At 52.6% G+C, this 27,981-nt stretch overlaps 8 protein-coding genes across 8 annotated transcripts; 7 read left to right on the top strand and 1 right to left on the bottom strand.

Annotated features, from left to right (window-relative positions):
• Positions 1-1,301: 1,301 nt before the first annotated feature.
• CTRU02_211071 (cell wall glucanosyltransferase mwg1) lies at positions 1,302-2,524 on the top strand (the record flags this gene model as incomplete). Its single annotated transcript, XM_036720096.1, has 2 exons — positions 1,302-1,398; positions 1,488-2,524. 2 exons carry the CDS (start codon positions 1,302-1,304, stop codon positions 2,522-2,524), a joined length of 1,134 nt encoding a protein of 377 aa, XP_036587839.1.
• A 4,473-nt stretch (positions 2,525-6,997) lies between these two features.
• On the top strand, positions 6,998-8,141 carry CTRU02_211070 (zinc-binding alcohol; the record flags this gene model as incomplete). Its single annotated transcript, XM_036720095.1, has 2 exons — positions 6,998-7,174; positions 7,242-8,141. 2 exons carry the CDS (start codon positions 6,998-7,000, stop codon positions 8,139-8,141), a joined length of 1,077 nt encoding a protein of 358 aa, XP_036587838.1.
• A 527-nt stretch (positions 8,142-8,668) lies between these two features.
• CTRU02_211069 (sir2 family histone) lies at positions 8,669-9,919 on the top strand (the record flags this gene model as incomplete). Its single annotated transcript, XM_070205571.1, has 3 exons — positions 8,669-8,816; positions 8,872-9,225; positions 9,342-9,919. The coding sequence occupies 3 exons, from the start codon at positions 8,669-8,671 to the stop codon at positions 9,917-9,919; spliced, it is 1,080 nt and encodes a 359-aa protein (XP_070060814.1).
• Positions 9,920-10,988: 1,069 nt separating this feature from the next.
• CTRU02_211068 (GNAT family acetyltransferase) lies at positions 10,989-11,657 on the top strand (the record flags this gene model as incomplete). Its single annotated transcript, XM_036720093.1, has 1 exon — positions 10,989-11,657. The coding sequence occupies one exon, from the start codon at positions 10,989-10,991 to the stop codon at positions 11,655-11,657; it is 669 nt and encodes a 222-aa protein (XP_036587836.1).
• Positions 11,658-12,249: 592 nt separating this feature from the next.
• On the top strand, positions 12,250-12,609 carry CTRU02_211067 (uncharacterized protein; the record flags this gene model as incomplete). Its single annotated transcript, XM_036720092.2, has 1 exon — positions 12,250-12,609. The coding sequence occupies one exon, from the start codon at positions 12,250-12,252 to the stop codon at positions 12,607-12,609; it is 360 nt and encodes a 119-aa protein (XP_036587835.2).
• Positions 12,610-19,478: 6,869 nt separating this feature from the next.
• CTRU02_211066 (nitrogen regulatory protein otam) lies at positions 19,479-21,923 on the top strand (the record flags this gene model as incomplete). Its single annotated transcript, XM_036720091.1, has 2 exons — positions 19,479-19,819; positions 20,066-21,923. The coding sequence occupies 2 exons, from the start codon at positions 19,479-19,481 to the stop codon at positions 21,921-21,923; spliced, it is 2,199 nt and encodes a 732-aa protein (XP_036587834.1).
• Positions 21,924-24,210: 2,287 nt separating this feature from the next.
• Positions 24,211-25,281, top strand: CTRU02_211065 (DUF455 domain protein; the record flags this gene model as incomplete). Its single annotated transcript, XM_036720090.1, has 1 exon — positions 24,211-25,281. The coding sequence occupies one exon, from the start codon at positions 24,211-24,213 to the stop codon at positions 25,279-25,281; it is 1,071 nt and encodes a 356-aa protein (XP_036587833.1).
• Positions 25,282-25,969: 688 nt separating this feature from the next.
• On the bottom strand, positions 25,970-27,024 carry CTRU02_211064 (ubiquitin-conjugating enzyme; the record flags this gene model as incomplete). The annotated part of the gene is made up of 5 exons (XM_070205570.1): positions 25,970-26,106; positions 26,167-26,348; positions 26,440-26,554; positions 26,761-26,808; positions 26,988-27,024. 5 exons carry the CDS (start codon positions 27,022-27,024, stop codon positions 25,970-25,972), a joined length of 519 nt encoding a protein of 172 aa, XP_070060813.1.
• Positions 27,025-27,981: the final 957 nt, after the last annotated feature.

Raw genomic sequence — 27,981 nt, 5'->3', positions numbered from 1 at the left:
AAGGTACTCTGTCAGCAGGCACGTATTCGAAAGAGGTGTCATAACACGGATGATGTGCGCTGCAGCCCCCGTTGATCCCTCAGGTACCAGACCTTTCTACTATGTAAGGCCATTGTCCTTTCTTCCCTCCTACTCACTTCCTGTACGTACATACTAGTGGTATTACAGGATTACAGGTATTACACCACTGTCGAGTTGGGAGGATCGAGAAGGAACTTCTGCCTCTGGCTCTGTGCTGACGGAAAGGGATCCTGGCCATAAAAGCAAGAAGCAGCGCCACTCCGCTCGGTGCCATTCTTCTTTGGGCAAAGCGGTCGAATCCGTTCCCTTTGATTGGCCTCAGCCCCAGCGTTCAAATTAACCAAAATTGGGGCCTTTGTGCAAGCAGCAATAGCAACAACCCAGCACCAAAGCAGCCCACCGGCTCACGCTCCAGGGGAAGAGGGGAACAGGGGCCTCCAATCTTGTGGGCTTGGGTCTACTCTCCTGGTCATGCCGCCACTCAAAAGTGCACCCACACACCAAAGAAGACCAGCACAAAAAAAAAAGAGCGAACGGTCCCATCACCCCGGCCAACCTACCTGCATAGGAACGCCCCAAGACCAGGGGTTGCCGATGGTGCAGGACTGAAAGGCTTGGCCGATGACAGTCACCCCCCTCCTTAAACCAAGGGCCAGTGCAGGGTCCTGAATAAGGTACGAGGTCGTATTGATTCGCCCAGCTCCATCCCACCCCAGTCTGGCTACGGATACTCTGGGTACACACTGGGCACCCAGTTCGTGCTTCTGCCCTCCACTACACAAGGTCCCATGGGATGGCATGTCTCCATTGCCTTACTTTGGGTAATGGCTACTAGTCCGTTCGTAGTCTGCCTGGGTTCCTGCTTGCCTGCCTGGTGCTATTGCTGGCTACTGCCTCGGACAATTCTTGTGCTGTGCTGTGCTGTGCCTCGTTGGAAAGACTAATAAACTCATCTCCCCCCCATCGTGTCTCTGCCTACTTGTACTCACCTCCCTCCTCACCTTTCCTAACTTGCTTTCTCACGAGCATTCTCCTACAACCCTCTTCTAGCTTACTTGCTTGTCTCTCGTTAATCGACATAGCCTTTGTTTTCATTTCCACATTATCACATCTGCTCAAGCCACCTCTAAAAACATCCGACTCGAGCAATAACCCAACCTCCTCTTAATTAAGTTACACACCCGGCCTCTTATACATATCTTGTCGAACCTTCTTCAACTTTTTCCTCTCAACCCTTTCACCCTTTGCTCCTACTCGACATATACTCGATCACAGGCAAAATGTTCTCCAAGATCTTCTCCGCCGCTACCGTGGCTCTTGCTGCCTCCAGCATGGTCTCTGCCCAGACCTTCACCACCTGTGACCCTACCAAGAAGGGTAAGTCGCAACATCTCTTCCGAACTCGTCTTTTGGGTTCTGTTCTCTGTGATGTGAAAGGCTCTTTTTTGCTAACATAATTTGGCTAGACTGCCCCGCTGATCCTGCCCTGGGCAAGTCTGTCAGCATTGACTTCACCAAGGGCAACAACGACGACATCTTCCGCAAGCTCGATGGTACCTCCGTCAAGTTCGAGGACCAGGGTGCTCTCTTCGCCATCAACAAGGAGACCGACGCTCCTACCATGGCCTCCAAGAAGTACATCTTCTTCGGCAAGCTCGAGGTCGTCCTCAAGGCCGCCCCCGGCAAGGGTGTCGTGACCTCCGTCGTCCTCCAGTCCGACGACCTCGACGAGATCGACTGGGAGTGGATTGGCAGCGACACCGCTCAGGTCCAGACCAACTACTTCGGCAAGGGTGACACCACCACCTACGACCGTGGTGCCTACCACCCCGTCGCTGACCCCATCAACCAATTCCACACCTACACCATCGACTGGGACCAGAACTCCGTCAAGTGGTTGATCGACGGCAACCTCGTCCGTGAGCTCAAGTACGCCGACGCCAAGGGCGGATCCCGCTACCCCCAGACTCCCATGGAGGTCAAGATCGGAACCTGGGTTGCCGGCCGCAAGGACGCCCCCAAGGGCACCGTCGACTGGGCTGGTGGTTACACCGACTTCAACGAGGCTCCCTTCAACGCCTACTACAAGAGCATCACCATCACCGACTACCAGGGTGGCAAGAAGGGCGCCACCTCCTACGTCTACGGTGACCGCTCCGGCAGCTGGGAGTCCATCATCGTCAAGACCGACGGCAGCACCGACGACAAGTCCTCTTCCTCCGCCGCCTCCAGCAAGACCACCTCCAAGGCCGAGTCCAAGACCACCCTGTCCACCGTCGCTTCCGGCCCCGCTACCGCTGCCACCGGCTCTGCTCAGGCTTCTGCCACCGGCTCTTCTGCCTCCGCCTCTGGCTCCGGCTCTGGCTCCGGCGCCACCGGTGCTTCTCAGACCGGTGCCTCCAGCACCACCACTGCCCCCGCCACCGTCACCGGTGCCGGCTACATCAACAAGGCCAACCTGGCTCTTGGTGCCGCCGGTCTCTTCTTCACCTTCCTGCTGTAAGCAGCTCCGATGGACAACTCCTAATCAACGACCGTACACGCGTATGAAACCCAACACAAATAATTCCGTCGACGGAGAGCGGGTTGTAGAATTCTTGCGAAAAACAATTTCACCACGATCCTTAACCCGGCTGAAGTACGCAGGCCAACCCCCGCTTCGGAGGGGGCGTCTTTGACGATCAGTCGAGGCCAACCTTGACTTAATCTGGTACTTTTAATGATCACGCTCTCCGCGGCTTTTCCTCGGATCCTTGAAGGGGATTGGGGATTAGATCCGCGACGGCCTTGCGATTTTCAAGGTGTCTATTTTATTTTATTCAGGCAAGGAGAAGAAGTCAGAAAGGGGATATGGACGACGATGGTGACCCATGGTTCAACCACGGAGAACAATCCAGCTTATCCGGACCCTTTGGAGGTTTAGACGTTTTTTGGTGTGTATTTTGTGTCGTTTGCGGCAGATGGATAATGATACCTTAGAACAGTTTCGATTTTCTCCACATTCTGGGGAAATCGAACGAGTTTACTTAACAGACATCCTTTTTTTAAACCAACCAAAAAACCTTAATGTTTCTCGTGCGCGCCCCCATCTCGTGAGTTGTCTCATCTTACAATCAAAGATTGAGTTTTCTGTCGACTCGATTGTCCTGTAGATCAATTGTAAATCACCTTGGCGGTATACGAGGGGTTGCAATTTCCCACGTTTGAAGTTAAGGAGCATTGTACTTGGTAAGAGGGGGGGTTGACCCACACATATCGGGTTGAGTCGGTGGGGAGGGGGGAGAGAGAGGGACAATTGCAATTGAATGTTTGATGGGTGGGAAGAGGAGGAGGAGGGAAAAGAAGCGCGGGCCGCGCTCTACCTTATCCGGGTCCAATTTCCACTTTTTGGCGCGAAAAAAAAAAAAAGAAAAAAAAAGGAAAAGAAAGAGGTGTAGACGAAATTTCCAACCGATTTTACCAAACCAACCAGTTTGTGCAGACCACCGCCGTTGTAGTCTGGTATCGTGACGTGCCCGCCGTGCCGCATGGCCGCCATCCCCCCCCCTCCCCTGGAGTTATTCATCTGGGCGTTTAATGATGCACGGTACTTTTCTCATTTGGCCAAAGGAAAGGGGAATCACGTCAGGCATTTTTCTCTGTCGTCGTCCGTCCTTTTTTTTTTTTTTTTTTTGGCACTACTTCCTTCGGCTTCTTTGCCCCTCATTTCTTGGTGCTTGCAATCGGGCAGAAAGGGGGGGATGGATATTCATTGCCTTGGACCTAATATTGCTTTGCCCTGAGCCAATACCGCCTCGCCCTGCGGCGTAAAAGAAATGTCTCTCCGTGCGTGGTGCACACTACATTGCGTGTCCAATTTATTATTCCGCCTGTAGGTCTGCCCCCTTGCGGCTGCTGCCTCGCTACTAAACGTACTACTTGTAATTGTCTACGGGTTTCCCCCTTGTTGTGGTGTTGGTCCGGGTCCGACGGATACTTGCCGACCACCAACGATCAGGTGGGTTCGCCGTTGCCTGCTGGATGGATGCACCTCAAACCCCCCCCCCCCCCCCTTCCTTTCCCAGGACGCCCAGCTCCCAGTGAAATTGGTACTCCGCCCGGCGACGGTGAACCGAAAAGCCTCGGTTTGGGAGTCCCTGGTGCCGTCCCAGCCGCCAAGCGGGCATCTTTACGTCAACGTCAGTTGCGAGTAGGGAAATGACGGTTGTCTTCTCGTGGCTGGTATCTCTTTTGTTGTCATTTTAATTTTGGGTGATTGGATGTTTGCGCGGTTTGGGGGGGAGACAATACGGCGTCATCACAAATTGAGAATGATTTACTCCGGGGCCCTTGCATTGGTATCCGTGCCATATGCATCCGCAGGGGAAATGGTAAGGCGTGCACGTGTGCATGGTAGGAAGTAGACTACTGGGAAGCGACTCGGCGTAATATTAATTGTCTCGGCCGGTACTCCGTATAGGATTTAGGGAACAGGGCGCGGCCATGGGTGCGGTGGACGGAGGGTGGAGAAGAACAAGATCACCCGAGGGAGCCAGCCGGGAGAGACGAGATTACACATCTTCGTTCGGGCTGTCGTCTGAACGGCCATGTACGGAGTAACTTGCGCCGTTCTTCTCCCGGGTCGATATCCACTCATGTCCCGCCGCGTACTCCGAGGTCTCGGGGCTGCGGCCGTGAAGTGTGTCGGCGTAGTGGGGTCCCAAGTTGCCGGATCCGTGCATGCATATTCGGGAGGGATGGTGTGCTCGGGGATGTCCATGCAAGGTACGGCGCATGATTACGTCGGTCGATTTTCTGCAGTGGCAAACTATACCGGCGATCACCTACCATCTTACAGCTGCGAGAGAGTCAAGCAACGGTCCGGTCTAACGTCACAACTGGCGATCCGGCACCGGCGTGTCAAAGTTGGTTGCAGACCCCCTTTCCAGACCCTTTTTTTCCTCTTCTTTTTTTTTTTTCTTCCGCACTGACATATCACACGGGCGCTTTGGTGATTCAACAATAGTAACAGATTGTCGGTGTAGTTTTTCGTACGATTCGACCTCTCCACCCTCAAAACCGGATCCACGGCGATTGAACTGCATCGACGCACGCCGGCCACGGGCGCAACAGCCGTAGTTCAAGTCGGGATCTCAAGGAGCGATGTTATAGGTCTACAATGTCAGTCACGACACGGGGTCTGTTGCTCGGAGTTAGGATGTATCGTTGTTTGCTCAACCATCGGACGATGTTGATTGACGGTGAAGCATCCTGGCACGCGGCAAGTGCGGAATTGATAAGGAAGAGGAGAGAGGCATAGTGGCTGCTGCAATGCGCGAAACTTGGTATCCCACAATTATTGCGAGTCCCCTTCATACGAGTTATTTCCGTGCGCTGTCACCCATCTACATCCCCGGTCCCGGTCACCAAAAGAAGGTTCCAGGCCCCAGAACAACAAGCCCTCTCGGTGAGCAGCAATAGAATGCAAACTCGCCCTTCACCGAGAGCTTCCCCGTCCCAAGAACGTCGTCAGATCTTATCCCACTGACGTCCCCTTGTGGAGTTGGCAATTCGATGATCTGAACCTTAAAAAAATAGTTGGAATTCCGCCCGTCAATCTGACTCTGCGATACTGACGGGACGGGAGACGCCGACTGGAATGGCCGGCGGGAAGCGGATCGATAGTGACGTGCTAGTGGCCCCTGCACGGCAGAGTTTCCCAGCTGGAACCCACAAAAAAGCACGTTTCTAGAAGCTTGCCAGAAGCGATACCCAGAGCGGACGAATACCGCAGTCACATAGCCACGGAAGATCCCGCAATTGACGTAAGAATGCAACACTCCAGAGCCGCAAAAGGGCATCAATAGGCTGTAAAGTAGGAATAAGGTGAAAGGTTAGAGCAAAAAGAAAGACGACCAAAAGAGACAAAAGAGGCAAATTTTCTGCAGTGGATACCCATTTTCATCAACAACTCTCTCTCCACGACTTGACTTGGAAGACTTGGAAGAAGGGTACAGAAAGTCCCTTACACTTCTCCAATCACTTGGTAAAAACTCCATTTTTTTTTTTATCTTTCCATGTGCTATTTTGCCCTCTTTTTTCCCGCCCCATCACCTGGCGGTGTAAAGCTGTCCAAGTGCCGAAAATTTCTGGAGTCTATGACATCAAAACACCATGATTGTTCGGCACTGGCGGCCAAGAACATCCCTGGACCTTCTCTTATCGCCTACGGCCCTTTTAGCCCCATCTGCAGACGTGTTCGACAGCCCACGCCTGGCCCCTCCCCTTTCCTTTTCCCTTTTCGCCTCATTGATTAATCCCTGAATCATGTCCGAGAGCCCAATGTCGTCTGATAGAGCGACAAGTGCCGCAAGTGATGGAGAAAACGGTTTCGGTGCTCCCATAATCTCGCGCCAGCCCCTTGCCCATCGGAGAAGGGCGTTCGACAAGATTTCTAATCAGATAATCGCCGAACCCACCGGCATGAAGGAAGGAGAGGCCCCCCCCCCGGTCCCTCGGTCTGGCGAATCATGACGACGCATTTTGACCTTCTTTGACTTTCTTCTGGAAAAGTTCCGCTCCTCAAACCGCCTCGCCGCTGGGGGAACCACCGACGGGTACACTAACGAATTCTCTTACATCGATCTGAGCCGCGGCATCGAGCCGCACTTGATGCCGTAGTGTTCCCAGTTCGTTCCCGCTGTTTGACTCCACCCACGTTGCAGTTTTTTTTTTCTCTTGCGTGGATTATTTCGTCCCAAGTCATGGTTTCTTGGTCGACGCCGGCGTTAGTACGTATTCGCCGATGGCTTTTAGGACTTAACGTTGTTCTGCGGATCGGGGTCTCTCATGTTTAAAAGAGCAGAGTTGCTCCCTCTTTCCAGAGCCTTTGCTTGTTAGTGTAGACACACAATTCAATATCAAGCTTCTTCTTTCTTGAGATTCTCTAGATACCCTCTTTTTCTACTTTTTATAAAAACAACAACAACACATCACAATGGCTGCTACCGACTACAAGTTCGAGGGCTGGGTTGGCCTGGACGAGAAGTCTAGCGAGGGCAACATGGTCTGGCAGGAGTACGAGCCTAAGCCTTGGGAGGAGACCGACGTCGACATCCAGATCACCCACTCTGGCGTCTGCGGTTCTGATATCCACGTCCTCCGCTCCGGATGGGTAAGCTAACATCCCCTCACTTGCACTCTCATCTTTCAATAACGGTACGCTAACTTTAAACCACCAGGGCCCCGCTCCCTACCCCGTCTGTGTCGGCCACGAGATCGTTGGTGTCGCCGTCCGCGTCGGCTCCAAGGCCGAGGGCAACATCAAGGTTGGTGACCGCGTCGGTGTCGGTGCCCAGTCCGACTCCTGCCTCGGCCGCCAGGGCGACTGTGAGCCCTGCGCCTCCAAGAACGAGCAGTACTGCCCCAAGTCCGTACACACCTACGGCGCTTTCCACTACAACGGCGGTAAGGCTATGGGTGGCCACGCCAAGTACCACCGCTGCCCTTCGCACTTCGTCGTCAAGATCCCCGACGGTCTCGAGTCCGCCTACGCCGCGCCCATGCTGTGCGGTGGTGTCACTGTCTTCTCTCCCCTGAAGAACCACGGCTGCGGCCCCGGCAAGACCGTCGCCGTCAGCGGTGTCGGCGGTCTCGGCCACATGGCCATCATGCTCGCCAAGGCCATGGGCGCCGACAAGGTTGTCGGTATCTCCCGCAGAGCCGACAAGCGCGAGGAGGTCCTCAAGATGGGCGCTGATGACTACATCGCCACCGGCGAGGAGGGCGACTGGGCCAAGAAGTACGCCAACACCTTCGACCTGGTCATCTCCACCGTCTCCTCCTCCAAGATCCCCATGCAGGACTACCTCAACCTCATCAAGCTGGACGGTTCCCTCGTCCAGGTTGGCATGCCCGACGACGGTGCTTACACCATCGCTCCCGCGCCCCTCGTTATGCGCCGTGTCAAGTTCACCGGTTCTCTGATCGGCTCTCCCCACGAGATCCGCGAGATGTGGGAGCTTGCCGCCGAGAAGAACGTCAAGCCCTGGATCCAGCTTCGCCCCATGAGCGAGGCCAACCAGGCCATCGTCGACCTCGAGGAGGGCAAGGCCCGCTACCGCTACGTCCTCCAGAACTAAATCTGGGGATTAAGACTACTACGGCGTGATACCTTGGGATGATAGGCGTTGATGGGCGCCTTCTCCCACAGTGTTGTACATAAGACGAGGTTGATGACATGACTTGGGTGCATATAGAGGGCATAGCGAATTGGTTACATTATAGAAGCATAGAGAGATAGATAAAAATCTCAACTCGAGGGTCAAAATGCCCTAGAATCATGATAATAATTTGGTACCATAATTTGTTCAAAGTGGTCTAAGTGATGTAGTTATGGTATAGTCACGGTGTGATGTCACTGACAGACTTTATAAAAGTGGAGCCAGTTGCTTTGGTTCGCTAATACCCCCACATCAACTTGTCAACTTCGGCCACTTACATGGTCGTGACCATCTCGAATGCTGATTGACCATCAACAGTGGAATTGAAATCAACACATAACATAAGTTCGAAAGCGCATGGAAGATTTTCTCTGGTTGGCCATCTTAGACATCTGCGACCTACTAATACATTGCCTACCAGGCACCGCTGCCCCTCTCGTTGCCTGATGGCAAACGGTTGCCTGGGTCGCCTCCAACCAAGTACCCTTCAAATACCGGTGCGTCGCCTAATGATGAGATATAGTATCACTAGATCTGGACGGCAATTAGCTTTGAAACATCACACTTGCTTCAGTAACCCTTCGACTCCAATTGGTAAATATCTGTGCTCGACTGGCAATCTGTGTCTGTGAGCTGACAGTTAAACCAGCAAACCGCCGCCCCATTCAAACAACAGCCATGCCTCAGCGCAAGCACAACGATGTCGCGGAATTCCACAAGGCTTTGAATTCAAGCAAGCGCATCCTAGCCCTCTGCGGTGCAGGTCTCTCTGCTTCTTCGGGCCTGCCTACTTTTCGTGGCGCCGGGGGCTTCTGGCGCAACCACGATGCCACCTCGCTGGCGACCATGAATGCGTTCCGCAACGATCCTGGGCTGGTATGGTTGTTTTACGCGTACCGTCGACACATGGCACTCACAGTGAAGCCAAACCCGGGACACCACGCGCTGGCGGCCTTGGCGGAGAAAAACCCAGACTTTTTGTGCCTGACGCAAAACGTTGACGGTAAGACCAAAGCCTTTCACCATCTCCAGTCCTGGCTGTCTGTTTTCTAATGGTCTGCAAAAACAAGAAAGGGAAATGATATTATCATGAATAGGAAACATGACTAACGTAGATAGACCTCTCCCTGCAGGCCGGCCACAAGGTAGAACAACTGCGCCGCCTACACGGCAGCCTCTTCGACATCAAGTGTGCCAACTGCGACTACATTGAACGCAACAACACCGCCGACCCGTTGTGTACAGCCCTCGCTCCTGCATCAGAAGACGTCAAGGACCCCAACCAAACGCTGCCGCTGCTTGACCCCAAGAAGAAGCTCGCCAAAATCAACGACGAGGACCTACCGCACTGCCCGTCTTGCAAGGAGGGTCTGCTCCGCCCGGGAGTTGTCTGGTTCGGCGAGAATCTCGACGAGGAGATGCTCAATGGTGTTGACGCGTGGGTTGAACAGGGGAAGGTCGATCTAATGCTTGTTATCGGTACTTCGGCAAAGGTGTGGCCTGCTGCTGGGTATATCATGAAGGCGCACGAGGCGGGTGCACGGGTGTGTATCATCAACCCTGAGGCTCAAGACAAGGGTCAGATGGCCAAGCTGCGTCCCGGGGACTTTGCATTTGCGAGGGATTCGGCGGAGGCGCTGCCCCTGTTGCTGGAGCCTGTTATTGGAAAGATTGGAGAGGACGGCCGGTATTCTTAAAAGATGGATTGGGATACTTTGGTGTTCGAAGAGTTAAGGAGATGCAACGAGGCATGTTGGGTGGGCATTTTACCATGAAACCATTAAAGTTCTGCCTCAATACATACGTTTGTCGCTTGCTATTTCTTCTTCGTTACCATATGCCCACCCGATACCAGTTTCGTTTCAATTGGTGTTGAGTAGGGTTAAGTGGGAGTCTTTCTCAAGAAAGGTACATGCTTCCAGAGTAAACATGATAGCAGGCGTAACGATTTTGCAATGCTGAATTCTACCCATACATTCATAATGTTTGCATCCTTAGTGAGAGAACTCGACAGGGACGTGTCGAAGCACGCGCACGGTAACGAATCTAGTTTTCTAGATGATTTGCTTGGTGTGAGCCAAGTTGCAAGAGACAAAATATTTGACTTTACGTAGCAAAACCGTTGTCACGTTAAAAGATGCTTTCCTATGCATCACCTCCTATAGGACAGCAGGAGCCTCTCCTCGATAGAACAAGGAATCGAAGTTTTAGCTTCAACCATCGCGAAGACGAGAAGATTGAAGCATCCTCCTCACAGATGAGAAGGCTTGCAGAATGGACTCGGGTCAAAAAGGCACAACAGAAGCCATTGCCATGGCATATGACTGTCAGGCATGTGTCACGTAGCTCATTCAAACTTAGTGACCAGTTCACTAGCTCGAGATGCGATGATATAGGTGTTATTCACAGATAGGCATTGGCTAGGAGCGAAACTCATCACCAACGATAAAGAGAAATCTACACGAGGTTTGGCCGAGCAGTAACGCTCTTCGCCATCCCGAACCGGTCGAAGATGTCAGGCGATGAAGCAAACATGAGTCGACATCGTATGCATATGAAGGACGAAGAACTACTGAAGCCACTAGTACAAGCCAACAAACGAACCTCAGCTTCTCCCTGTTTAACTCAAAATATCATCGACGCCAGCTGTCTAGTCTGGCCATACAAAGCAATTACTACTTGTGTCCATATGCGCTCGCGAGACTTGACGATTCCATGTTAAACATATCAGAAGTCGTCATGGCCGTCGTCACATGATCAATTACCATGTCCACTCAGACCCATTCCATGTCTTACCTCATACAGGACTTTTCTCAGGTTTTTTTTTTTTCCTTTTCCAGAAAGAAAAAAGACCAGGACCCAAAACCAGCAACACATCACACGACAAATCACCAAGGGGGGAAAGAAACAAGAGGGGGAAACCGAGAAAAAGACATGTTCACAGTGTCACACCCTTCACCGCATGAGGCGGCGCGAATCGCCTCAATCCACATCTCCTCAATGTCGTCGAACCCGCTACTGCATCTGCAATTCCCCACCCCTGCCAGCCTCGCAGACCTCCACGACCATCTCGCCAAAGACACCCTCCGCCACCTCGCAGCATCGCGGGTCCTCGTCGCCCGCAGCAGCAGCAGCGACGGCGTCGGCTGTGACAGCGCACCATCATCAGAGGCAGGCGGCACCATCGCTTCGTTTGTGAAATGGGACGTCGTCGGAGTGTCCACCACACTCGGCTCGCGACGCTTAGAAGCGGGTGAGTCTCGTCATACAGGAGAACACCAAGGGCACGAAGACGAAGAGGAGGAGGAGGAGGAGGGCGACGAAGACGAGGAGTGGCCCGAATCGGCGAACCAAGAATACCTCACCGCCTACTCATCCGCAGCGTCAACCGCTCGTCGGGAAGCAATTGGCTCCCGGCCATTCGTCCGTGAGTGAAATTTTTCATTTTCCTCTTTGGCTTGCTGCTGCTGCTGTTATTGTTGTGCCTGCTGCGGCTTCGTTTTCTGCCGCTTTTATCCAAGGCGGCTCATATCCATAATCTCATCATCATCTCCCCATCCCGGAATTTCCCTTACGTGAAATTTTCGGAAAATGTCGCGTCAATCTCCAAAACACACCTCAACCACACACACCCCCCTCCCACCACGAGCATAGCTGGCAATCACGGCAGGCAGAAGTAGAACCCCCCGAGCGGTAGTGTGGTGCGTCCCCCCGTTTCCCCGCCAAGGTCGACGTTGTCATTTCGAGCAAAGTCCGCAATTAAAAGGTCCGGCTCCGAAGTCGCTTTTGCTTTGTGGGCCGGGGTGATTGAAGAGGGGGGAGGGACTTGTTCATTTTGTCCCCTTTTTTTTTTTTTTTTTTTTTTTTTTTGGTTCCCTTTCTTTTTCTGGTGTCATTGGGGGTGAACCTGGAGATTACCATTTCATCACTATCTCCGCGGAACCACATTTTCGCACTGCGAACCCACGCTTTACCCACCCTCAAACGGACAAACGCGCCTCTCTTATCGCGCGGCCATTGAGCGCTAATGCAAGACCCGGAATCTGACATGTCGTGGGCGATCCCCGCCGCCGGTTCCGCCGGCCTCCGCCACGGGCGGTGCCCGGTGGTCCGTTCGTCGGGGATGGCCCCCAAGGGCGTTCTAGACCTGACGTTTCTGTGTACCGACGACCGTTTCCGGGGCCGCGGTGCCGGGACGGCACTGATGCGTGCCGTCACGAAAGAAGCGAAGGGCAAGGGGCTTCAGGTGTTCTTGGAGAGCACGATGGACGCCGTACCGTTCTACGAGAAGCTGGGCTTCGTCAAAGTCGGGGGGTTTCGGATGAGCATACCTGCACAGGTCGAGGCTGGAGGAGTCTACGAGGAGGTTTGTATGCTCTTGGAATAGGGCCGCAGCTTCGGCTAAACGAAGGAATCATTGTATGCTGGCATATCCGCGCCAAGAGACGTCCAAAGACTCCGTCGGACCTGGTACGCAGTCAGAGACGCCCATGATCACCATGGCTGATGCCACCACATATTGTCCGTCAGCAAGGCGTGTCCGAGATGGGTGCGGTTCATCAAGTGAGCAGATGATACTCTCGGCGAAGAATGGGATCTTCGAAAATGAGGACGCATCAGATACCCTGAAACGTCCCCTCGAGCTTCCCAAGAAACAGTCCAATGGAGGGGTACGTCGATGTGAATGTCCCAAACACACCCTCCCTGCCACTGTGATGTCCTCAAGTTACCAAACAGTTCCCTCCCCCTCCCCCCCCCCCCCCCCCTCGCAACATCACCACATTTCAAGTCTCATGACCAGTAGGGGATCAGCAGACGGAAGACTTCCGCCGGACAGCAGCCCCGTGAATTATCCCGAAAGTCGATGATTGATGGTTTATCTTCCCTTGTTTGACCTCGGAGAACAGAGCGGCGTCTTTTGATACACACATACATAGTACACACACACACACACACACACACACTCACAGGGCTGGGCTTAGCACACGGTAGGATTCCATGACCAATCAGATTTCCTAAGATCAGCGGATGCACATGGTCTCGAACGTTGTTGTTCACCGGTTTGGGTTGGCATTAGCGTTTGTATCGTGATTAAAAATTGAAATAGAGTGGCAGCGACCCTTAAATTTGCCGCCCTAACCTTGATCACAGGAGAACACGGCAAATTGGCGGGACCTCAGCTGGGATTCATCCTGCTTTTCTCAAAGCCTATCGCTTCCCAAAACGTAAGCTTCTGCCCGTGCCCACATCGGAAGCCTACGCGCTCCTCAACGTCGGTACTATCGACTAAGGCATTTGGTCCCGAGGACGATTGGAGGAGCTCCGACTGGGTCAACTTCAGCGTTCCGACGACAGCAGGTGCTTCCTGAAGAAGAATTTCGGGCTTTGATATGACCGCATTTTTGCAGCTTTGCACGTAAGAAGTTCGCTACTGGCGAGGAAGATGCGGGCGAGTAAAAAATACACACACCCCTGGATCGTTTCTCAAAGTCATGGGCGGTGTGGGCACCAAACGAACGTTGGGCAACAAGCGCGAGAGGAATAGTGTGCAAACTAGAAACCGCACAAGACAAGATGAGAAGTTGATGAAGAAAAAATAAAATAAAATAAAAACACAATGCTTCACCTAAGCAACCTCATTCCCGTTCGTCTGGATTGTTATCTTCATACGGCGGTCTCCTCGGACCGAGACAGCACATGTTCGGGCAAATCTTCACCGGGGCGGGAGCTGCCGGTTGGGAAAATGGCAAACGATGACCCGATGTCCAACTTGGCAAGCACAGGCGCACTCGTGTACCGCCGACGGCCCCCGGAACGCTAGCGATAGAGCCGCCGGGCAGGCATCGTGAACCTAGCGGTATTTGGACATTAATGACGTAAGAACCGGCTGGGCATGTACGCGAGGGTTCCCCTTGTCTGGAGCTGCTGGGTTAGGGGGTCGATGTGTGTATGTGCGTGAGTGTGCGTGTGTGATGAGTTCACGATGCGGCACGACACATGGGAGAAATCCCCCACGAGGATGTGTCTCTGGAGAAGGGCTGTGGCTTGCGGATTGTTGAGGAGAGGCGGTCGGAAGAGACACGAGATGCAGGGATTTGTGGGGGTCAGCGGCAGGGGTTGATGGGAAGGGATTTTAAGCGTTTTTGAGAGGCGTTGAGGCGATTAGTTGAAGGAAACGTAAGGCAGTTGAGCACGAGGGACATTTGGTAGGGAAGGGGGGCAGCTTTCTCGGCAGACGAGCCGACATGACAATTGGGAGAGGATGAGACGGATGAGATGCAGTACGACCGTTGGCAAAGAGAGCAGGAGGTTGGAAAGGAAGCCGTTTGGCCGGAAAGAATGGCAGGGTAAGCGTTTACTGTGGGTAGGCCAAGATTGACGTGGATGGTTGTGGTGGTGGGCGAAGTGGGTGAATTGATGAGTGGTTTTTTCCTTCTTCCTCTTCTTTCCCCATCCCCCCCTCTTCTGGTGCTGTTTTTTATTGTTTTGGCCCTGCGGTTTAATTCCGATGGCAACAGAAACCGATGCAGAAAAATAGATTAGCATGATTTGGCATGATTAGCAGAACAAACAGGAAAAGCAGGGTCGATGATTCGCAGGAGGCCAGATGTGGTGGATGCCCCGCAACCCCGCGTTACCAGGAGCTGACGCCGGTCCACCAGATCTGGCGTTGGAGAGCCCTGAGGGTGGTGAGTTATGAGGTATCTCTATCACTATATGGTTGGAGACTCTTGTACTAGGGAGTAAGAGAATGCCTATCCACCCCCCTGACGCCGATTCGGGGACAGGCAAAGGACACTTGACCGCGTTTAGAATATCAAGGACTGGGACATATTCCCTGTGCATCGGGCATAGCCGGATAGTTGCATCAGATCAGGGCCCAGGCGTCGCCGTCCCGAGTGGTTTGGTTTATCGTTTGTCGTTTATATCTTGTAAGTAAAAGGGAACGACGCATCCGTGTCTGACCCAACGCATGGAAATGGGGTTCAACTGAGGGACCACACAGGACGAGACAAGAATGAAAAGGAATGTGAGGTATGACAGGGGGCAGGAGTCAAGAATCGAAAAGGACCCTGCGGCGCAACGGCGGAGCGGTGATTAGGTAGGCAGTTGGCGCGGCATATCAGGGATTCACCGTCTTCGTTTGGCCATCCGCTGTCACAAGCGTCTGTTGATCCTGCCGATGATGATGGAATTTGTAGGTAATCGGAATCGTAAATTCAGCACGGTCTGGTACTGTTGGTTGATTTCTGTGCCCAGTTGGAGTCGGTAAGAGTAAGTTGGCATGCTACCTAGTACTACTCCGTACATAAGGCCGAGTCGATGGCAGAAGCGCACATCGTAGCACCGACTTGTGTCATGATTGCGGTCATGGATGAGGGACGATGATGGTGTTGCTGCTGGTTGAACATGGTGGTGGGTGAGTGAGTGTGTGGTGGCCCCCATTCTGGATGCTGCATAGCCAGGCTTATCCCTACAGACATCTGGCGGGTCTATCACTGGTGTTGCTGCTACTGCCACGCTGCACGTCGGGCTTGCATGCGACTTGAGCAGGCAGGTAAAGTGCAACTTACATGGCAACCAAAGCAAGGTAGTAACGGACGATGTATCTTACCTTGGAATAGGTAGACAGCACACGCATGTCACTGCTTGGGGGGGGATGCTGGACATACTGGATATGGCATCAAACATGGCTACTGGGGAGCCAAAAGTTGGAGGTTCGCGAGAGCCCTGACTCGGCAATATACAACTGTTACGTTATCAGTATTGCCGCGTTAGTCCCAATCAGGCTACCGCCGGATTTTTCATAAGGTAATGGGAGCCACTCTAGCCAGGAAAGAGGGGCACACATAGTACAATGTACCGGGGCTGTCCGCTGTCCGTGCCGCTGTACGAACGCGCTACAAGCGCTCGAAGTGGCACATAGTCGCAACAGAGCTGCAGAAAGGCTGTGGAAGCTTGTGGGCCTAATGTTCCGCCCGAGTACCGCCGACTCGGATCTTGCAGCACCAGGGGTGAGGGCCCGTGGCTAGGAACTTACCTGACAGTCAAATATATGAGCCATGATTTGCCCAAATGCTATTATGTATTTCTGTCTCGTAGCATCTTTCTGCCCGTGCTGCTCCAGGAATGGACAGAGATAAGGTCGCGCCCATCAGTTGGCCGATGTGTCTCGTGCTTTATCTTTCACTTTCCTAGCAGCCCCATGTCTCTTGTGCCTTTTGCCATGTGCTTTTGTGGAGAAAAATCTCAGGTTTGTCCCTCCTTTCTGTTACACACCTCCCTCTCTCTGTCTCTATCTCTCAGATCCCTTCAACCACGCCGTCTCTGGTTGGTTCTTCACCGCAGAGATGCCCGACTCTTCCTCAACCAAGTAGTAGTTTGTCCGGGGGGGTGCGCATGCAACGAAAACGGCCATATCTGCCCCTTTTAGCCTCGCGCCTTTCCAGCAAGTGGGAAAAAGGCAAGACATCGACCGCCCCTCTCCTCCGATACGCTTACTGTACAACGTAATCGCTATCACACACATCATGTTAGACCTGGACCTCTCCAACTAACACCACTTGGTGTACCTGCCTCCCCTCTGGGCATAGCCAACTCCGTCACTGCCTTATTGTCCCTTCTCTTTCTCTTACCATACCTTGTTACTCTTGCGCTTTGCTCTTCCGCCGCCGCCGCATCAAAGCCCGTCTTGTCGTTCGATTCCCCGGAGCCAAAATGTAATTCTCTTGTCTGTAATTGGACAGTTTCAACTTGGATTTGAACACACTTACCCTGCGTTGAGGATAGCCCGGCTTGCCCTCTCTGTCTCTTTCTCCGTCTCCCTCTTGCTCTCTTGTATCAGTCTGCTTTCCACTACTGTTCTAATTCTTCTGTGTCATCTGTCACTGACACAACCGTTGGCCGCGGTTATTTGCTGCTTGCCTCGAGAGTCTGATACTAATGCCATGCTTGCACTGCCTGCCGCTACTAATCCCGTCCCCCCCTTGCCTTGGTCTCCTGTGTACCAGGTCGGTGAAGGGCGAAGATGGGCCGCCACAGGCAAGAGAGTGAGGCCATGCCCGTCCCATCCCATCCCATCCCATCCTATCCTATCCCGTCCCATCTCAGTCGACCTGTCCATGCCCTTGCCATGCCATGCTCCATCCCCATCCTGATCCCCATACCCCATCAGACCAAGGTTTGGGACTTTCTCTCTTTTTGTCCTCGGTCGGGTCTATCATGCCTTGTCGCATGCCCGAGCTCAAGTAAGTCTACGCCCGCCGGCCAGTCAGTTGTGGTCTCCCCTCATCTTCCAAACCCCCCCCCCCCCCCCCCTCGAGTCTCTTTTTTAATTCATCCACCGAGGCGAGACGTGCCATTCAAGTGAAGGGAGCCGGGGTTAACTGCGCTTTAATTATTCCTGGGCCATCCGCCTACCCTCTTTATTGCTGCTGCTGCTGCCACTGCCACTATAACACCACTACTACTGTTGCTGCCTCTGCATGTAGACCCCCCTGGCGGTCTGACTCTTCTACTTGACATCCACTCCTATCCTGATCCTGCTTGTGCTCCATCCAGGGCAGATCCCGTCGTGCTGAGGTCTCCAGATACTCAGAGGCGGCGACGACGACTACGCGACTATCAGTCAAGAGGGGTGGTCGCAAGGGGAACCCATTTGCATTCGCGTCCGTATTTCTCCCACCCGAATGCTTTTTTGTTTTATTTTATTTTATTGCTGTGGTTGGTCTGGCGTCTGTTTGGGTACCTTAGTAGAGTGCTTGTCTCCGTCCTGTCCTCTCACTTTCTCTTACTCTTACCATACTCTTTAACGTCCTTGGCCTCTTTTTTTTTTTTTCCTCCCACTTACTTTTACACTCTTCTCTTTCCTTTCCCCCCTCCCTTCTCTTCCTCTTCCGCTCTTCCTCTCTTCTCACTCTCGCCCCTTCATCCTCGCCACCCTCCCCATAAAATATTATTACTGCGTCTCCAACAAAACGAATACCAAAATTCATTTATGGTTGCGGTGCCGCACATTCAATAATGGGTCCTTAAAACGGCAGAAAGAGACGTCGCCTCTTACATATACTTTAACGCCCCCCCCGGGGCCCAATGACACCGATAAGCCAGGCTTATCTCATCCTTGCCTCCATCGTCACTTGAGCCCACCCTATATCGATCCATCAAACCCAATCCATCCAATCCCAAGGAATTATATCCGGCCCCAAATTCGGCCCTGCATCCGCACCCCCCAAAAACAAAACCACCACCACATTCCATCACCAAAAACGGGCGCAAATCAATCCGTCTCGCCCACTCCCGCTGCGGCGCTTTATCTTTATCTCTGCCGACCCTTATCCCCCAACCCCAAAGACCCAAGCCGGCCCCTCGGATTTCTGCAACCCACCCCAGATCTAACATAAGGGGGGGGGAAAAAGAGAGAGGACGGACAAGGGGAGTCCTGTTCTTCCGCCTCTAATTCCCATTGCCGCTTAACTCGGTACCGCTTCGCCTGGTTCAATACCTCCGGGTTACTTTCTTCCCTTACACACAATTCTCGCGTGGCCTTTGTTGCTTCTTCTCAACTCGACCTAGCCTGGACACAGCCCCATCGGTCACGTCAAACCTCGCTATCGTACCCGGTCGACGTCCGTCCGCCGTTGTCGCTCGATACCTTACTACCTTCTACCATAGGAGTCTTATCTCAACCGGCCTCGGCGCGCCGTAGCGTTATCAAAATCTTTTGTGCCCTGTCCATTGATCTGTGTTACAGCACAGGCTCACCCACCAGACGTAAGGGCAAGGGCAGACCGAATAGGTGCTCATTAACCAATCGTGTCTGGCGGATCGTGCATCTCGTGCGCTACGTACACATTCCTGTATTCATATCGACCAAGGAGACTCTATCGTTGTCGATTTCGGTGGCGGCTCCAAGACCAGACAGGCCAGGAACATTACATCACCTGCATCTTGTCTGCCGCTGCGCCGTGGGGCTGTTGTTTACTGGTCCAGCTTTCCATCCCGGCGACTGCGCCAACCGCTCTTCTAGCATCGAAGGAAGTCTATCGTCCTATCACCGTCCTCATATCTCCGGAGAACCCTAGGAGTAACTCGCACCCGCCTCATCCCCCCAATCTCAATCTCCAGACCAGACCAGACCAGACCAGGGCCGGGGCCCCGTTTCGACAAACCGGGTCTGTCCGTCCGTCCTCCCCTGCGTCGGCCTAAACCTGCCCGTATATACATAGCTTTCTTCTACTATCGAGCTTGCCCAACATGTCCAACCCAAGTGCCGTCATCAGGACGGCTCCTATCGCCATTGCGCCCAAACCACCCCGCCGTCAAAACTCTTATCGCCAGGACTTCACGAACCTCGACCTCTTCCGCGGCAGCATGCCTGGCCGGGAAATTGCCGAGTCCGTCGGCTCCTACACCACTCGTTCTCTCAGCCCATGCGAATCGTGCCAAAGGTCTAGGGTCAAGTGCATTGTGAGCGAAGACGACGACAGCTGCATACCCTGCCAGGCTAGCGGCTCAGAGTGTTCCCTGCTCAACAGCCCCCAACCAAGGAAACGAAAGCTGAACGGCGACTTTGACGACTCAATTGGCAAAAGAAGGTCAGTCCCCTCCATCTCACTCTCGCTCATATAATATACCCAAACCTTCTTTCCCATCTTTTTCCTCCAAAACACCTCCACTGCGGCCTTCCGACTTGCTGTTCTCGCTGGTCTGAGTTGCTTCCCCTGTCATTCATCTCTTTGCGCCCGTTAAGTTGGGTCCTTATGACTGCGATGCGGCCGCTGCGGTCCAAGGGACCATACCTTAACGAAACCTTAATATCTGACACGTGACTGGCACAACAGTTCACCTAGTAGGACCGCCGATATCAGAAGGCGGCGGCAACACCAGCCCAGCCTTTCCAGTACTACGGGGAGCAGCTCCTTTATTGAAGATATGGCGAACGTTGGTGGCCCTACTCTGCTGAAGCGGACGCTAGGTCTCCAAAACGATCGCTACAGTCAGTATATCGGCCCGACCACTGACTTCGAGCCTTCTCTCATCAACCTCTCGCCTTTTGACCCTCATGACGAGAGTCTCTTGGCACGCGGCACCCTCCGCAAGGTCAGTGATGATGACACCTTTCTGCTGCTACCTGATTTCAACACGCCGGGCCACGAGCACATTCTTGAGGATGTTGAGGAAATCGAAAACCTTGTACGGCCTCATGGTCGCAAGCTTGTAGATCTGTACTTCCGCATCGTACATCCGGCCTTCCCAATCATACAAAAGACGGTCTTCCTGGAAAAATACGAGCGAAGTTATCGCGAGTTCTCACCCTGTTTATTAGCTGCTGTCTACCTGTTTGCGATTAACTGGTGGGATCACGATGAGGAACTGGCCCGACTACCTCGACCGAATGTGTCTGATCTTGAACGGCTCATCCGTACAACCCTCGCAGATGCCATGTACCGGCCGAAACTGTCCACTATCCAGGCCGGTCTCCTTTTATCCCAGCGGCCTGAGGGCGACCAGTGGGCCCCGACTGCCCAGCTTGTCGCCATTGCCCAGGAACTCGGCTTACATCTCGACTGCACGGGCTGGAAAATACCGCCTTGGGAAAAGGGTCTGCGAAAGCGCCTTGCGTGGGCTTTATACATGCAAGACAAGTGGGGATCTCTTGTTCATGGGCGACCGTCGCACATTTTCTCTTCCAACTGGGGAGTACAAGCGCTGTCGCCGCACGATTTCCCCGATGTTGAGTGGGATGAGAAGGATGTGGAAGACAAACTGGAAATCGAGCGCGGTCGTACCTTGTTTGGGCAGATGGTGCAGCTGTCGCAGATCCTCGCCGAGATTCTTGACACGTTCTACTCATTGCAAGCCCAACAGACTGTCATGAATGCCGGTGGACAAGGCACACACCTCGTTCTTTCCATGGCAAAGCCGATACAGTTGAAGCTCAAGGAATGGTATGCCAGTCTGCCCGCGACGATCCGTATGGATAGTTCGTACTCAGCCAACACTGTACCCGCGAACCGCTTATCGAGTATTGGCTACCTTCACCTCGCCTACTTCGCTGCCGAAATCACCCTTCACCGCCGTATTATTCGTTCTCTGGAGGCCACAGGCTCAGCTGTTGACCAGTATGTGCAGCACATTTGCCGTAGTGCGGCCAAGGCCAGACTCATTTCCGCCATGGACTTTGTCAATCGTCTGAACTCCTCCCACCTGCGCTCATTCTGGTATTTTGCTTCCAAGACGAATTTTGCCCTTATTGGCACATTTGGCTCCCTCCTCTGGGCGACATCACCCGGCAGGGAAGAAGCTGACTGGTACCGACGGCGCTTGGGCGAGTACCGATGGACACTCTCCGTGAGCTCTAAGCCTGGTGAAGGCAAGGGCTTGACGAATTTCGCTATGACCATGCTCGACATTTCAACCGGCCTTCTTAAGAAACTTCCAGAGAAGCCGTCAATGAGCCGCAGCGGAAGCGTTGTGGATATGGGTTTTGGAGGAATCAGCAGCAGCTTTGGAAGTAACGGACTGCTAGCCCTCGGCCAGAGTGCGCCACCGACCATCAGCCTGGGCAGCTTTAGCGGGCTGCCGAGCGCTGACGTGAGCAATGCTCAGAGCCCCCAGAGCCCCAGCGCAGATAGCAGCGATGACGAGATGTATGAGACTTTTGCTCCAATGGCAGGCATGGCGAGCATGGCCGATTGACGATTGCAGCAGGTGAGGACGGAGCTGCAAGTTGAAGGATAACGATTACACAAAGAGAAGAAGCGCTCACTTGAGCAGATTCTTTTTCCCCCGAAGATATAGTTTTGCTTTTTTTCTCTTCTTTCTCTCACTTTTTCTTTTTTATGACTTCACTCCCCGAAGGAGCAGGTCTTTTTTTTTTTTTTTTTTTGCTATTTGGGTACAGGGGAGTGCATAATGATCTGCGGGATACCACTGGGTGCCTGGGCGGCGGACAACAATGAGCAACTCGATAAAAAGGGAGGTTACGATGAGAAGACGATGCCACCGCCCAGAGCCCCTATCTTGATGACATTTGGACTTGATTTGGATCGATGATACATAGGGAACGATACGCTACAAGCGGTGCCGGCGCAACTCTGGGGGATTTATACTGTCCGTCATTTTGAGCGGGGTTGAGATAGCATCGTTTTTGGATGTTGAGCGATCCATACTTGGCATAGATTGAGATTTTGAGTATTTGGGCATGAATGATATACCTTGATGTCTTGCGATGATTTAAACATGGACTTTAAACCCTCACCGTTGGCCGTGATTCCAGTGTGTGGTTGTATGACGGAAGCTTCGGCAGATGGTGGACGCCGTTTGTGTAAGCATATGATGGCAAGCCGGGCCCTGGCTCCCACGCCAGTTAGTTTTGCTATGTTGTGCACAGCCGATTGCGCGTTCTTCTTCGAGATGGTCCGCAAGGATGTGATAGGTAATCTTGACAGTGCTCTTTCTCTCACCAGGGCTCCACTCCGTCAAACAGTCGAACGTGTACAGTAAGTGTGGCTAGACTGAAGCTGGGAGGACCAGGAGCGTTCGGTTCATGCGATTCACCAGCAGTATCTTTGAGAAAGGCAATATCAATGTCAAGTGTTCCCTCAACACTGGCCGTCGTTTCCGCGTACCCAATTGTACTGTTCTGTGTAAAACCTGGGTATATCTTGTCAGTGGCTACTGTGGTATCCGAGAATCCAGGGTACTTAGGCACTGCCGAGCCTCCTGCAAGCTGGCCAAGGATCGAAGAATCGCCAAGACCAACTGACTGGGAACACCCTCCGGCATAAACGACCTCAATAACACCATTTATGGAAGTAACGAAACTTGAGTTTACGAGGCTCGTTCGTCCCGTGCAAACCCGCATTTGGCCGCATCAAATTGGTTATCTGATCTTTAACGTCCATGTACAAGATGGAGGCCTCCAAGTGGTCGTCGCCGCGGACAAGCCGCGAGCTTTCATGTGGGCGTGGTTGCGATGCCAAAGTGTCTCCTTCAGCCTCTTGAGTGATAAAGGCTAACAAGAAGATGTTAGAACGAGGCATACTGGAATATTAGACCAGCCGAGAATTTCCTGTTGTGAAGGCGATATCGAGTTTGGTAGGATAAGTATGTTCGGGCGGAATGAGAGCGTGTTCATTACTAACTCCATCAACTCCCAAGGGGATGCATGGCAGTTTCGTAAGATTACGGACGGAATCAGTGAATTGCTGAAGGAGGTGAGTTTCTCGGAGTAACGAGTTTCGATATTGATTAAATCGCCATGTAATGCTTGCGAGCATGGAGCAGAAACGTTATGACAGCGGGCAAACAGCGCGTTCATGTATCTCATCCAAACCCAATCACGCAATCGATGGTGACAATTGCCCATCAGCCTCGCCTTCGACAGATGGGTACAATAAGCTCACTTTTCAGACATTTCCGGGAGCCGGAAACCGTCGGCTTTACGCACGTCTATGTTTCAGGAAATGGCCTCGTCATTGTCTAGCTAATGTGACCTTCAAAGTCCCAATTGCAACGAAGCATTGGATGGCCGGTTTCAACGAGTACGATCGCCGCCGCCTAAGATGTTGCGTTGTCAGCCACACCAGAAATTCGGCTGGGACAGCATTTTGCGCAGCAGGGGGGTTTGAATCTATATATTCATAATATCTGAACGTAGAGTGACGGACTAATCTAGATTCCGCTGTGCAGTTCCAACTGTAAAGGAGAAAAAAAAGGTGTGAAGGTGAAGTCAGCACTGTCATGTTAGTGGTACCTGCATCTCCAGGAAGTCATTACATAAGCGAGATGCCCCGCGCCACAGCCATTGATTGACCTCCCCACCACCCGGGGCGAAGCCTACGATCAGCTTTCATGTTTAATGTTATCTGTCAGGTAGCCATCGACGCTGGCGACTACCCTCGAAAACGCCCACTGAAACCGACCGGCTCATCCACTTATTCTTGCATTGCTGTATAAGCTCACTAAATAAAGCTGGCCCAGGATGCAGGGCTTCAACATGGGACGCTATGTCCCTCCCGACGTCGAGGGCACGACGTCGGGCAATAAGCTGCACGGGAAACACGCCCTCGGCGCGCGCGCTTCCAAGCTCGCTTCCTCTGGAATACTTACGGTGCGTTTCGAGATGCCTTATCCTATATGGTGTTCCACGTGCCCCAAGCCCACTATCATCGGCCAAGGCGTGCGCTTCAACGCCGAGAAGAAGAGGGTCGGCAGCTATTACTCCACGCCAATATGGCAGTTCCGCATGCGGCATGCAGACTGCGGCGGTGCCATCGAGATCAAGACAGATCCGAAGAACACGGCGTACGTCGTCGTCTCAGGCGCCAAGAAGCGGGATACTGGGGAGGACGATACCGCTGACGGGGCGGTGCCAAGGGAGGGAGAAATGGTCATCATGACGGAGGAAGAGAGGCAGAAGCTGAGGAGCAGCGCCTTTGCGAGCCTGGAGAAGACCATCGAGGATCGTCAGCAGCTTGCGCAGGCGACTGAGCGGATAGATGCGCTTGAAGACGTCTCTAAGCGGCAGTGGGACGACCCGTACTCGCGCAACAAGGCGCTGAGACGGACCTTCCGCACCGGGAGGAAGGAGCGGGAGAAGGAGGCAGAGGTGAGCGAGGCGCTGAAAGACAAGATGAGCTTAGGAATCGATCTTGTGCTCGCGACGGAAGAAGATGCGATGAGGGCCTCACTTGTAGACTTCGGGCCCGACAATGACGATGATGCTCGAACAGACAAAGTCCTGGCAAAGCCGCTATTCTCCTCCTCCGCCGCCTCTAAGGGCTCTGTCGCGAAAGCACCAAAGGGGACACCAAAGGCCGAATTGCTTGCGTCCAAGAGAAAGGATAACATCGTCTCGGAAATTGTCAGCAACACGCGAATATCTCGAGACCCATTTCTGCTGGAAGCGCGTATGGAGCGGAATCCAGCGAGGTTACCAGGCGTTAAACGGAAACGGGATGTTAAGGAGGAGGAGGAGGAGCCAAAGCAGAGTGATAGACCGGCGTTGCCCTCCGCCAAGGCCCTTGTGGGCTATGATTCAGACTCAGATTAAGCATGGGTTCTTCAAACTAGATTACATGGCGTTATGACAGACAGCGCAGGATAAGATACCCCGGAACAAGATCTACATTTCATAAGAACATCAAAATCGGAAAAGTGCCTGACCATAATATAATCCTCATAAACAGAATCTTTCTGCGAAGAACCGTTCTTTGTAAAAAATCGATTGCATTCTACATGACCAACTTTGGCTCAATCGTAGCCGGATTCCCCCGCCTAATCTGCGTTTAGAGAGGAATGAAATTGTGACCATTTATCCATGGCTATTTATAATAGCAGATGTAGATGTGAATATAGTCATTGGCAACTATCTGAAGGCTCTTGAAGGAGTGGACCGTTAAGTTCAACTAAACAAAGATCCAATCTATGGGGGGTAGTGTTGTTGGCATGTCCCCATTTCCATCGGCCAACTATTGTCGTCTTCTCGAGGCATGTCCATCATAATCCAGTCCGTCCAGTGTTGTAGAAAACTCCAAAGTTAAATCCATACATGCCTTACCTATCCCTGAAACAAAAAAACAAAACAAAAAAAAAGCCCGGTGCCGTCGGCCCCTAATTGTAGAAAGGGCGCAAATCGGACAGAACTTCGGAATGCAAGACCAATCAAGCCCGGGGGATATAAGTCTTCATCGACGCCATTTCCATGAATGCTTCTAACAGAGTCCTCGAAGTCGTTGCGCTCATACGTCATCCAGCCGTCCGGCGGGCTCCTCGTCATCGTCCCCGAAACTTCCGACAGACGACATGTCATCGTCATCTTCGCTTTCAGCACCGTTCTCGTCCGCGGCATCTTTGTTCGCGTACTTTTGCACGTACTCTGTCCCCATTTTAGTATCCGTTGCTCCATGATTCAATTCTTCGTGTAAAGTCCACGCACCCTTAACTTTGGCATCATAACTCTTCGGTTCCCTAATCATTAGAGCGGCCGCTTCGCCATTAAGAGGGTCTGTCGGGTTCGGGTATCGCAGAAGTTGGGGCAAGAAAACCTCAAAGATATTGATCATGTCGAACATGGGCGACCAGGTTTGGTTGATTACGTCCAAGCAGACGGATCCCGACCTATGCAATATCCCCCATTAGTTCCTCGCCCCGTTCACAGCCCAGAACGCCATCTCCCTCTCGTAAAAGTTTCCCAAAAAAGAAAACTCACAGCTCGTCGATGTTGGGGTGGAAAATGCGGTTAACGAATCCGATACTCGGCGACTTGTAGGGGTACTGATCGGGGAGCTCGACATGGACCTTCCAGACGCCTCCTTCGAACGGAGCTATGTGGAATCAGCATAACTAGTCCTTGCCCTGGCAATACGTATTACACTGACTCTCAGCTGGCCCTTTGAATCGGACGTAGAACTCTTGCCTATTTCAATGTCGTCAGGATGGGCCGTTCGGTGAGGGATTCTCGTCCTTACACTAGAAGCTGTTAGTTAGGTGGTTTGTAGAAGCTAGAACGGCAGCGGAAAAACAAACGTACTGTTATCGTTCACTAAGGTGACCTCATAGTCACTCATCAACCTGTACACTTTAGCATAAGCAAAGGAAAGTGGTTTGCTTGCGAATCGCACATCCTAGATCAGGTTAGCTGGGCAGCAACATTGTGGCGTGATTTTTGACTCCTCACTTCATGACCTGTGCAACGAGTTAGTTAATCTTCATCTGCGTATGCGACAAAAAAAGTATTTGGCAGCTGATGGCGCAGACTTACATCAGTCTCGATTCTCCTGCGTGGGCTACTCATCTTGTCGAATGCAGGGGAGTTCGGACGGTGGCTAGATGACAGAGGGCCGGAGTTGGGACTGATTATGTTACTGAAAGATGGTTCGGAGTCGGAAGAAAAGGTACTGATATCGTTTTATGTCGAAGGAAATAAGAGAGGTGGAGTTTCGACGAGAAGTGCGCTTTCGTTGTCCCAGAGCACTTAAGACAAGTTGTTGGTTGTTACAAAGAGGGGAGGAGGAGTCGGATCGAGTTCCTGACGCCAAGTCACGCGCGATGATGATGTGGGCGATCCCGGACCACAGCTGATAAGTGCCGCGATAAGGAATGTGGGCCCGAAGATTAAGCGGTTAGACTGGATTCAGCTAGGATTGTCGAGTTTTGACTAAGACAATCCAGACAATGCGAACCTTGTAAGCCGCAGAGGCCAACAAGACGGGGTACATCAGCACCCAGCGTCGAAGAGGTTGGTTGGTTGTGTCATGTCAGTGAGTCGGGACGTTCCAGCCACAGGACCAGTGTATGCTTGTGGACTGCGTAGGAGTACCCTACGCATTGATTATACGTGGCCATCCAAATTTGCAGACAGCATACCCTGAGACTCAAGGTCACATGCCCTCCATCTAAAATTGACTTCACATATTTCTCACATGGCTCGCAAATATATGGCTTCCTCGGTGTCTTGATTTTGAGTAAGGCATCATGTCGTAACGGCCTTGTGCTGCAACATGCGACCACAACACAGTGCTCGGGCCATTCCGAGGAATGGTGCCGCCGTAAACACCGTCTTTTTTTTAAAGCAGCTCATTAGTCTATGGCTATAACGCGGGCAAGAAAACGGCCAAAGATAAGGCAATTGTAGAGAGACATTGTAATCGCCTTTCAGTTCTTATTATCAACCTACCTATTCTCACATATATCACAGGCACATTTCCCCTTCTGGGGATTCTTGCAACAGGTGATGCGACTGGCGATCGGG

The sequence above is a fragment of the Colletotrichum truncatum genome (assembly GCF_014235925.2).
Source record: "Colletotrichum truncatum strain CMES1059 chromosome Unknown Contig_0007, whole genome shotgun sequence".
Classification (NCBI taxonomy): Eukaryota; Fungi; Ascomycota; class Sordariomycetes; order Glomerellales; family Glomerellaceae; genus Colletotrichum; species Colletotrichum truncatum.
This window is presented reverse-complemented; position numbering and strand designations above follow the sequence as displayed.